General features: G+C 40.9%; 1 protein-coding gene across 1 annotated transcript; it reads left to right on the forward strand.

Annotated features, from left to right (window-relative positions):
• Window positions 1-9,371: 9,371 nt before the first annotated feature.
• On the forward strand, window positions 9,372-11,818 carry LOC125283921 (microfibrillar-associated protein 3-like). Its single transcript, XM_048227487.1, has 3 exons — window positions 9,372-9,636; window positions 9,753-10,033; window positions 10,139-11,818. Exons 2-3 carry the CDS (start codon window positions 9,769-9,771, stop codon window positions 10,933-10,935), a joined length of 1,062 nt encoding a protein of 353 aa, XP_048083444.1. The 5' UTR covers window positions 9,372-9,636; window positions 9,753-9,768; the 3' UTR covers window positions 10,936-11,818.
• The last annotated feature ends 503 nt before the right edge of the window (window positions 11,819-12,321 follow it).

Here is a 12,321-nt window from a genome sequence, read left to right on the forward strand (position 1 = left end):
TGACATTCGACATTAGTCGACCATAAATTTGGGCAATGGGCACATTGTTAGGGGTTGACACTTTGCATAAGATTTCTCCACATTACTTGATTCAAATTCTGTGATTTTTGTTGTATAAATGTTGTACAATTATGTAGTTTCGTATCAAAGTGGAATGGTGGTTTTCATAAGTCAGCGGCGTTAGTTTGAGCACATAATTGACGTTTTGTTTACATGTGTTCAATGTAAGTCAATGGGAGCCGAAAATCCATAAATAGCGGCGTCCAAAGAATCTTTTGCCGGATAGCATGACGGCGGTTATCAAATAGGCTACTCACAGTATTTTCTTATGCAGCCAGCTGTCTTGTGCAACATTTACCAATTTGCTTGCTTTAGTCCAAATAATGAACTCCAAATAAAATCCAAGGCCCAAAGTAGGACCACACCCAAAACAGTTTAAAATGCTCCTCAATCCTCGGAACCATGCAGCCCAGCTCCAATAGAAAACATAATCCAAAAGTTATCTTCCCGCCAGCATTCTTCCTAGTTCTACTCAGCGTCGTCCACAGGTGATCGCACTCTCGCTTCACTCAACAGCTCCAATAGAGCATCACAGTCCCGCCCCTCCTCCGAGAGAGCTTAGTTTCCGGAAGTAAATTTCCCATTCATTTCTCCCATTGACGTTTTGGAAAAATCCGTATCTAAAGAGTTTTAGAGCATGTCTTAGGCTAATCAGCTACGGAGTAACTCATAAGCATACAACATATCATTTCGAGTGAAAAAACGAAGAGAAAGTCCAAAAAAAGTCAAAGGTACAAGACTGTGTACATATTTTCATTTCCGAGCGAAGGAACTACTCATCCCATAAACCACCGCGCCTCACTGAATAATATATAAGCAATGCACGAACCAGCGCGAAATCATTTCCAACCGGCGACAGCACGCGAACCCTGTCCTTCAAACAGTGATTTTTATATAGTGAATGTGCAGTTAATAGCAGTTATTTCAGGAGTAATCGTGCAAATAATAGTGTTTTGGTATTGAATGTTATATTTACCATCGTGTATTTTATATTGTGTGTGTGTGTGTGTGAAAGCGGTTAACGTTAACGTTAGCAACATTGTGCAGTGCTTCGTATATGACTGCCATCCTGATGCATGGACCGGTGCATGGTCTGCTCTTGGACCACCATATTCAGTTTGCTGTGAATTATTACGCACAATGTTCATTAAATGTACGAAGAAGTATTTCTAGGTTAATGATTGATGATATGACTCGTACAGTATGAAGGCTACATAGGGTTGCCACCTGTCCAGGATTTTCCTGATTGTCCAGGATTTTCATGGTCTGTCCAGGAAAATAAAAATAAAAATCCTGGACACTGAATGTCCCGGATTTTTGTACATGATGCGCAAAATGTGTATTTCAGTTTAATTGAAGCGTGCCTACGTCCATAAACGTATGCACAGCCTTATTGGCTCTACAATAGCACTAGCAATAGCAATTTAGTATTTTATTGACTGTCTATGCACAATTTCAAGTGAAGAAATTGACAATAAAGCTGACTTTGACTTTGACTTTGACTACAAAAATGATGTAGCATAACATGGGTGGTGGTGGGGGCACGCACCGTGGAGGTTCATTAGAAATGGTAAGGTGGAGACGGAGAGTGTGTGGGACAAGGAGAGACAGAGAAAGGAAAGTTTATTCCACATAAGCAAAAAAGCAGAACCTAATTATGCATTCCCCCTTTTTTCTCAATACTGCCCCCAGGTGTCCACAACTAAAAACTGTTGAAAATATAACAAAATAATAAAGGTCCCAATTCAATAAATAATTTTCTGTAAAAAACTATTTCAATTCAAAATAGTAGTAGGATAGTATGCATAAATAATGTGTCCAGGGACCACAAGCCAAAGAGGCCCCTCAAATTCTCTCAGCCTCTTTGTATTAGTCATCAAACAACAGGAGGGCTGGGTTGAGACTCAAATCCTGATTTTCAGCTTCTCTTCTGACTTGGGCCTAGTCCACACGTACCAAACCGATCTTTTTTTCTTCCGTCTTCCCTGGAACCATATCAAGAATATTTGCGTCCAAGCGGATCCATCTCAACACGACTCAACACATTACTTTTTACCCCAGGCCTATAGGTGGCACTGTTTCTTTACAGAAATTGACCAAAACTTGCGCTTTACAAACAGACAGAATAGGCTACGACGAAATGGCTAGTGGAAGGGAACCAGAATTGTTTGTGTGGACTGATGGTGAACTGTCAACTGTAGTCAACTGTAAAACCAATACACTTTATTTTACGGTTTGTGAAGGGTGCAGTCCCGTCCTTTATTTGGCTAACACAGGTAGGCCTACTAATCACCTTTACTTTCTTTGGTTGTAGGATAGTCTGTGATTCACATTAGTTTTGGCATTTATAATATTGCTATAAAACCTTCGTTAATAACACAGGGCTCTCAAGTTTTGAGGACAAGCAAGAGTGACATTCCCCATCGACAATAAATGAAAAACATAAAAACAGGTATGTGTGTGTGTTTCACACCAAATAAAAATATTTCCTCTCATAACTTTTTTAAACCTGGCAAACTAGGCATCAGGGTTAAGAAAGCCATTGCCAACACCATTGGATTTTTATATCAAAATGTCAAAAGGCCATGGCTTGAAAGTGGTCAGAGATAAAGTCCTACTGTAAATGTAAAAATCTTTGAGTAAAACAAAAGTTTATGAAGGGGGTAAATTTACCCATCTAATTTGTCACTGGATGGCAAGCACCTCAAATTATGCACCTTTCAGTAAATACTGGATGAACATATTTAAGCAGGTTTACTTTCCTTTTTTCATATTACCCACATAACAAATGAACAGGAAAACACCTAAGATGTATGCCAACACCTAAGATGTTGTGGTTTAGTAATAGATTACTACAATATAGGCCTACAATAAAGTATTCTGGTCAAACAGTTCCTATCGCGGGTAATCTGCAGTAGCCTACCCAGAAGTTCGCATCATATTGTGGGTGACTTTGTAGTTCTTTAGAGCCCTATTTCTACTAGCCCTGCTGTCTGTACCACATCCATTACGGACACTATCATCACGATTACCACTGCAACCTCCAAGCTATGTTGGGCAGAGGGTCGAAACAAGCATGGTATGCTTAGTGGACACCGTTGTATACACGCACCTCCATTCACAGACGCACCGTGACTATCACTGTCATAGACGATCGATCATAATCTCCAAAAGGATATTCTCCTTCAGAATTAGAATAGGTGAATAACATATCTTACCTAAGACTTCATCACACGTGAACGTTTTTCAACATTTGGTGTAGGCCTAGCCTATTTCTGCTTAATTTCTGCTTCAATTTATGCAACACTATGGCCTGCATCGCTTCCGCGTCATTACATATGCACGTCTTTGTGTTTCTCGCGTGTAATACAAGTATTTCCTGAAAACTTTGCGCAGCGATTTTAGGTTTGAATCAAGCTCTGGATGTCTTGCACATAGTGGAGCAGAGTAGGCTTACAAATGAGATTTGTCACCGTACCTGGATCTATCGTCTATTTTAATCAGTATCGTTGTTTGTCGCAATTAATAGCCTCAAGGGCCGGATTACATTATTATTTTGTCATATGTCGCGGGCCGGAATTGGGCAGGACGCGGGCGGATTTGACCCGCGGGCCGGGTGTTTGAGACCCCTGCTTCAGGTGTTCCAGAGGTTGTTTCATCCGCCGCTCACGGCCCTCGAACCCGCCACCTCAACACACCGGAATGGGAGTCGAGCGCTCTAACCACTGAGCTAAAAGCCCAAGTTTCCAACTCAGCGGTTAGAGCCGTTCTTAAGGTTAGGGGTGTGAGGATTTACACGCGCAACTAGCATCACCAGCTAGCATACACCAGCCCCAGGTCAGTCAACAATTGATCCAATATTAGTTGTGCAGAAATATAGCCCATCTTATACACACCAATTGAATTGAAATAGAAATTGTAAAGATTTGTATTTTTTGTAATTATTCCATATTTGTAGTTATATCAGAACCTGAAGTAGCCTACAATCCAAATGCAAGCATGAAACTTCAGAGTATTACCTTTCATTTAAGGCCAAGATTATGCTTATAAGGGGTTCATATGCAGTAGGCATTTGATTGCCAGTAGCCTACTGTATGCATTTTGGATAACCCAAAGTCCTATGGGGAGTTTTCATAGGCCATTTTACAAAATGCATGATCTTGGCAATAACTTGGCAAATAATGGTCTAAAGTACTCATGTTGTCATTCTATATTGATCTACTTTTGCACACAGCATGACAAGACCTAATGCTAGGACTCAAGTCATATCAAGTCAAGACCTAGAGGGCTGAAATGTGGTCAGTTCAAAGATGCTTGTTAGTAGAAAAAGAAAATAATAATCTAGCCTTTGTAAGGAGCAATGCCCTCCTAAGTCAAAATGGGGCAAAAGTATAATTTATAATTGCTCAGATTTGCAAAAGAAAAGATTTGACACATGGCACTGACAATTCAATAATGGGCTTTTTCACCACCTCTGAGCATCCACTAACCTGGACCTTTTAGGAGGCTTTATTGCTTTTTACCTGACATTTTTGAATACAGATGCAATGATTAATGCATCCATGGCCAGGATATAATTATATGATGATTTTAAAAGTGACCTATAACAATAGGCTATGCAATACACTTTAATTTGTTTAGTGCTAATAAAATGATTAAGCCTATTTGGAGTGAGAGATGTTTAGAATGTGACAATATGTCAGTCATCGTGTGAACGAAAGTAGGCTATGACTAGGCATAGGCTGAGCAAGTGTTGTCAATGAACAGGCTGTGAAACTGTTGGCTAAGTACAGACAGTCATGAACAACTGATGCTAATTGTCTGGGAAACATTCTCTAGCAGTCACGTTGTCATTGTTTGTGTCAAACAAGTTGTGGATTTGTTGTAACATTAAAAGATGACTTACTCTGTGCTGAAACCATGAACTGATGCTCGAAGCTTCAAGGTGAACGAAACAGGTTCGCGTTCAATAATTCACGTTCAACAATTCCAGGATACGCGTTTTTTCATTGGTTGTTGCGTTAAATCTTACCCAGATACAATAGTGCTATTTTCTGATTGGCTATTGTGTAGCCCCTCTCGTTATTTTTGATTGGCTGATAAGTGACAGGCTCAACTCCAGGGGAGACGCGCTTGATTCCTGCCGGGTGAGAGCGGCGCGCGGCGCGGCCAAATATATAAATAGAGAAATTTTGGGCGCTGAGGCAAAAGCATAGGCTACTAAATATATAAATAGTTTTTCTGCGTGAGAAATACAATTTGCATTCAGGAGACCGTGACAAAACGACTGAAATGATTCTGTGACTGTCACGCTCAATGCGTGAATACAGTATGAGAGGTTCCTGTAATAACAAAAATGTCAAACTACAGTTTTTGCCTGCATAACAAAATCGTCGCATTTGCATTCAGTGTTTTCTGTTTTTTTTGCTACCATCGGCATTAACGTGATTTTCCAGTCAGTCAGACCAACGGTGTTCAGCACTCTGTCAAGTTCGCAGCTCCACCTTAATGGTAAGCAAGCATTTATTTATGTAACGTTAATGATTCATTGTGAAATTGTACTACATTAAATTCGGCATGTGTACAGTCTATGTACGCTTGTACTTGTCTAACTTACAAACTCATCCATGCTTGTTGGATCAACTAAGTAAGTAACGCGAAGCTAGCTATCATAGTTGCTGTTGCTGTGAAGGTGGCATTAAGTTTTATGTTACGCTAACGCTTTGGCAGTCTCGCTTATATTAGGGCCTACCTTAGTTCTCAGTAAGTTACAGTTTATTATATTCATATAATTTATATAAAACATTCGCTAGTAGTGCTAGGGCCTAGTATGTTACCGTCACAATGTTAGGCTGAAGATGATGTGCTGCTGGTTAACGCTAACGCGGAGGTTTAGCTGCTACCAGCTAACTTATGTAACGCTAACTCATCGTAATCAGTACATATATCTATGTGTTGCTGCAAGCAAACATCATCAATGAGCTCACCCAGCTGGCTAACGTTAGCAGCTAAATATACCTTGCTAAACTGAGTTATGCTAACACCATCTTCAGCCTGGCATTTTGACAGTAAACTCAAAAAACATACAGTATATATATAAAATGATTATTCTAAAGTTTCACTTGTAAGTAGCCTTCAGTTTCAGTTGAAAATTGTTATCTAACACTGTTTATCTTTTTTTTTTTCTATTTCTGCTAGTTGCTGCTTCACTCTGATACTGGTGGTGGATCAGGGCTGACTGCAAACCGTTGGTCTAACGTTAGGATGCAGCACACGAGAATTTCTAAACGGAAAAAGTGAATAAATGTAATTTTTTTTAAACTGATAACAAGTTGTCAATGGTTATTTATGCAAGTTTGTGTAGCCTAAACCATACCTAGGCCTAGTGAAATTTATCCTGGCTGTAGATAAAGCAGGATATGAATTTCCCAAAATTACTGTATATAATATTACAGCACTGGTATTACTACTGTACCTAAGTTACAGTATGATCCATAAGTACTGTGATTAAAAAACGGTAGACAATTCAATACTGTATACATTACAGCACTGGTAGTACTACTAGCCTGCAGTTTGCATTTACAGTATCAGGCATAGGTACTGTGATTTCATATACAGTAGGTGTAATTGTAGAGTGAAATACAGCAATTTGCTGCCAGCAAGTTGCTGTAAATTTTACATTAAACTTTTTACAGTGTGAGTTCTAAGCGTCTTTGTATGCTTATATCTGATTTCACTCGACTGTGAATGCATGTATATATGTTGTAAGACATGTAAAATAAATGAATGACACTGGCACTACGCACAAATTAATGTAGCCTAAACTTACACCGCACTTTCCTAATAACTTAGTTCTCTCGTGTCACTGACAGTAGCTAGAATGCATAAAAAAAAACACCGGGAAAAACAGTGTTCAGTCCTAGCCTGGCTAGCGCCACCACTTCTCAAAGAGACGTGGTCTGGGAACCAAACGTTCATTTTCTCATATTTGAAAAAAATGCCCAGATCCGTTTATTGGGTGCCACGGATGTCTATCAAATGCATCTGTGCATAGCTCATCATCGTCTTGCTTTCCCACCTGTTCTGTGATTGGTTCCCTATCTCAGGCGAAAATTTGCTCCATGGTCTCCAGGCTGCCTTAGCAGCGTGAATCAAATCGCGTGCAAGGCAGCATGGGAACACCCAGGCTCGTTCAGTCCACCAAGTCATAAGCTATCGGCGCTGCGCAGCACCAGTTGTGATATTTATTATTAACTTAACTAGTATTGTTAGGCAATACTATAAGTGCAACTCCAGGGCAGCTGAGGTGTGGCGATGACATCATCTATACGCAAGCAGGATGTGCGGTTTCGCTGTCTAAACGAATTCAAACGGGCTACGGTTTCAGATTTTTCCACTCTGGGACCAGGTTTCAAGAAAGTGCGGTTTCGGGCAGTGCGTTTACAGGATTCGTTTGGACGCTCGGCCAAGACGAAGCAAAACCTCTGCGTTTAACCTAAAAAGCGTCTCCGTGTGGACAAGCCCTTGGTAACAGTCTACTGTCAGAAGTATCAGTATCAGAAAGGAGTATAGGCCAGCAACTTTGATGATAGAGAGGGCCACAAAATTTTCTTGTCGTTGTCAGAGGGCCAGATGTGACCGCTCATGTCTACCACTGGGATATCAGGATTCAGAATATACAGGAGCCTATGTCTGCACGGTTTATTAAACCAGCATGCATTAATTTAATATTTTCTATACTCAAATGCATTTTTATTATTGCTTCTATTTACCAAGGAACGTGAAATAAACTAAAAGATAACACATTTACAATAAACCTTTTTCCCCACTGCAATGGGTAATAAACTTTTGTAAAAAGGCTATTGTTAGTGTATCTTAACCATGGTTCCCACTCTGTCAAATGTAAAATTCCATTACTTCCCCGACAAAAATCCTGAATTTCCATGACCAAAAAATGGACATAAAAAAACAGGTAGGGGTAACTACAAGCAACCACTCATGCAAGTAGTAATGGGGGAAAGCTAATAACTCAGTAAATACCAATGCTGCGTGTAAATAATGTTTTTTGGCAAGTCAATTCAAAAATGTTTTATATAGGAAGCGCCCCTATCGGTGGACCGTGTCATTACGATAAGGATCCTGTTCAGATGTGGTAAAAAAACATTTTAATGACATCTCAAAATTGATCCGCGGGCCGCACTGAGTGAGGAGGAGGGCCGCATGCGGCCCGCGGGCCGCCAGTTGCCCATCCCTGCCTCAGTAGGCTGTCAGTAGGCTACTGTGTTAAACGAGACTTAACTTGCACAATCTTTTGTTGACAAGGGTCCTTATTATGATTCTCACCACATTTCAAATTTCTATTTACACATTTGGACTAAGTGAGTCAAAATGTTCACATTTTTTTATACTGAATCGAAAACAATAGGCCTAGGTTAGTAGGCTAACTCAGTGGTTTTCAAAGTGGGGGCCGCGACCCGTGCCAGGGGGGCCTCAGCAAGTTGGAAGGAAAAATAAAAGAAACAAATAAATAAATTTGAAAAATGTAAAATATACCTTTTACTATGAGGGATGTTATACAATGGCATTAGAATAATTTGTCGCATATCTGAACATTATATGTTTCATGATAATGACTGGGAATAATAGTAAAGTGATATAGCTCTCATATAGCAGAAAGCCCCAAATGCAATTTTTACACACTGTGTGCTCCATCGCGAAGTGCTTGTGGCTAAAATAATTATTAGGATTAGCTTAATGTATTTTTACATTTGCCGTATATTGTCGATCTGTTTAATAACACATCAAGGGGGTCCTTGGCCAGAACCTAGTGGTATTTGGGGGGCCTTGTCGTGGAAAAGTTTGGGAACCCCTGGGCTAACTAACACAATGACAAATTGGCGCCATCTCCTGCCCATTTTTGGAAATCGTATAGCCTATGCTATTTGACGACACTACAAAGCAAAAGAGCAGTCAGTCTCTTCAGCTATTTTATTTCAGTTATGTAGGCTATGTCAGTTTTATGATAATATAATACAGAAAATTAAAGGACAGAAAAATGCTTTTCATTTTGTTGCTGGGCCAAATGACGTGCAGTTAAAGGCTACCTTACCATTACGTTAGGCTACTTTATTTTATTTTGTTTGGAATTTTTCATAATGTATATTGTGCGTAGATATGAGGAACTAAATGTCAAAAGAGGGAAAAACATTCATGTCATTGTTTTCACCCTATTATCTGGTTTGAACGCGGCTCTTGGCACCTGACACAAGAGATGTCTAATAAGACGGGCTCTGCTGACACGCAGTCAGTGAGTGGATGAGCGTGATAACGCGTAAACTCGATCCCGCCCTTGTCTGTTGAACAAGGAAGCTGTTGCCAATGGTGGCGAGGTAAACCAAATACGATTAATTACCATTTCACCTCTAAACGAATCGACATCAAATCCTTACAAACGTTTATAAACATTAATGCGAAATAGTCATTGCGATCCACGACTAGGACGATTAACAGGCTAGGCCTACCTGTTGCATCTTCGGGACTGCATCTTCAACGTTCAGCGCTTCTGTCACAGCTTCGGTGAGTGCAGATAAAAACTTTAACACATGAATTGGTTACTGCCTATCCTGTTTTGTTCGTAGGCTAAGGTTTCAGTGGCTGAATTGTCCCATCATTATTGTTACACCCTGAAACAGAATAACCAGGAGCGATATGGCTAAACTGAACTGTGACACGTACAGCTGCTGCAGTTTCACCTGTATCCTAGTCCTTGTCATAGTAGAGACGGGGGATGCCTACATCGACCCCAGTCGGAACACATCACTGGTGTCCGTGAAGGGACTGGCTGATTTACCAACCTCACGGGACATAGTAGTGAAAGAGGGAAGCAGCACACTCATTGAATGCAATGTTACTGGAAGTCACGACGATATTATGTGGTACAATTCAAAAGGGCATATATTGGATGAACAGGGAGGTAAGTAAGGCTATAGGTTAGCAGCCTACCCCTTTACATTATTGCTTTATTTATTTTTCAAATCGATTGATATGGATAGCTATATTTAACATGTGTTTATTTTAGATGGCAAATGGCTGATACTGGAGAAGGGAATCTTAAACATCACCACAGTGACCTTTGAGGACCGCGGCAGGTATACATGTATCGCCTCAAATTCGAATGGAACATCAAACTACACCATCAGATTGCGTGTGGCTTACACACACAGTGGTCTGGGACTCTATTACATGATCGTCTGCCTTGTCACGTTCACGGTCACCATGATCCTGAACATCACACGCCTCTGCATGGTCAGCACACACCTGAAGAAGACAGAGAGTGCCATCAACGAGTTCTTCCGCACAGAGGGGGCAGAGAAACTGCAGAAGGCCTTTGAGATTGCCAAACGCATACCCATCATCACCTCCGCCAAGACCCTGGAACTGGCTAAGGTCACGCAGTTCAAGACGATGGAGTTTGCCCGCCACATTGAAGAGCTGGCACGCAGTGTCCCACTACCTCCGCTCATTCTGAACTGCAAGGCCTTTGTGGATGACATTCTGGAGACTGTCCATATAGATCTGGCAACACCAAGTGCAGGGCCCAGGGCCCAGAGGGCCATAGAAGCTCCTCCCTGTGCTGGTGAATGTGGGGAGGTGATCTGCAGTGTCCCTCCAGCAGATGGACCAGACGTGGAGAACCACGAAGAAGATCAGGAGGAAACCCCAGTGGTGAACAGCGTCGACATTACGGTCTCGGTCCACCCCAGTAGCTCCAGCGAGGCTGTTGTGGTTGTCAGCGAGGAGAATGAGTCTGACGTCACAGTACCCATGCTACAGTCAAGCACTGCTGGGCAGGAGGACTCTGACCAGAAGACATAGGCCTTCTGTAGGCCTCAGTAAAGAGTGCTGACACAACTAAGATGAAAGGGACATGGCTGCAGGAGGTTATTCTCTGCAAAGAGAGTCGTTGATTGTTTATGTATGGGTTTCTTTTTTTCTGGTGATTGTTGTGAATGTGAGAAAAAAAACGTTCAAGTGCTAGCTATTTGCAGTGATTATGTTGTGATCCCACTGTGCAGTGTTTTCTTTACAGGGGTGTCATGTACTGTAGACCTGAATGGAATAATGAATTAGTATTCCTTTACCCAGTTGTGGAGTACGTGCTCTCAGCCTTGGTAGTACACAAACAGGGGATGCCAACCTTTACTGCTGGAGTTAGTACCAGTCACTAAAATGAGAGCCTGCCACATGAGTCATCTGGTCTGTGCAAAAACTTGGTGGGAGACATATACGGCTTATCTTCTTTATATTAAATAGAATTTGAATTCTTAATATTCTTCTAAATAAATGGGAAACTTTATTGTTACCGTCATAATTTAAGTCTAGCATTGGCCGAATGACCTAGTGGCTGAAGCCAACCAGCCTGAACCTTATTCTCTAGTTCGCATTTGTGGATGTCTGTTGAAGACCACTGGCCAAACCTTTGCTTAGTTCTTACTGGAACAACTTATTTTTTCATATGTAATATTTTTTTATCTGCCATCATACATCTACTTAGCCAAAGCATGACCAGCAATGCCAAAATATGGCAACTCGCAACTCCACTAAACATTTTGTAATGTAATACACACACATTGCATGTGTTTATAGCTAAAATGTGAATTCTATTTGGAAGACATTAAAACCTAAGCATGGAGTGGTTTTGTATTGTTTCTCCTCTATTCTAGGGCCTCCGTAGGACAAAATAAAATAATATACCTGAGTCTGTTTTTCCTATTTTTTAGCCACTACAGATCAGTGGCATAGATTTATCTTTTTTAGCGTCAAATACAAAATGTGGGGGGTTGAATGGGACAACCAGCTCATTTATAATTTAGTATTCAGTACCATTTGTGTGTGATGCAATCTCACAGTGTAATCACTGCCTTGCAGAAAGCAGTCACCACTGTAAGAGTTTAAACCAACCATTGAAGGTGCTTCTTCTATGGTTTATTAACGAGGGAGGCTGAGACAAGACAGCTAGAGCAAACGTGCACGGTATAGTGCACATGTCACCATCACGTGGCTATGAATAAAGTAGATCTAAAATTCTTGAATTCGGTTCCACTCAAGTTCCAGTGACTCAGGTTTTCATGACAATCTGGTTTTACAGGTTGGGTTGCATTGCATCAACACTGCATACTTCAGTGTTGATGCAGTACTTTCTATGGTTTTGAAGGACTTGAAATGTGGTTGCCAGTAGAATGCAAATAGCAATGACAAATT

Source organism: Alosa alosa, chromosome 2, assembly GCF_017589495.1.
Source record: "Alosa alosa isolate M-15738 ecotype Scorff River chromosome 2, AALO_Geno_1.1, whole genome shotgun sequence".
NCBI lineage: Eukaryota > Metazoa > Chordata > Actinopteri > Clupeiformes > Clupeidae > Alosa > Alosa alosa.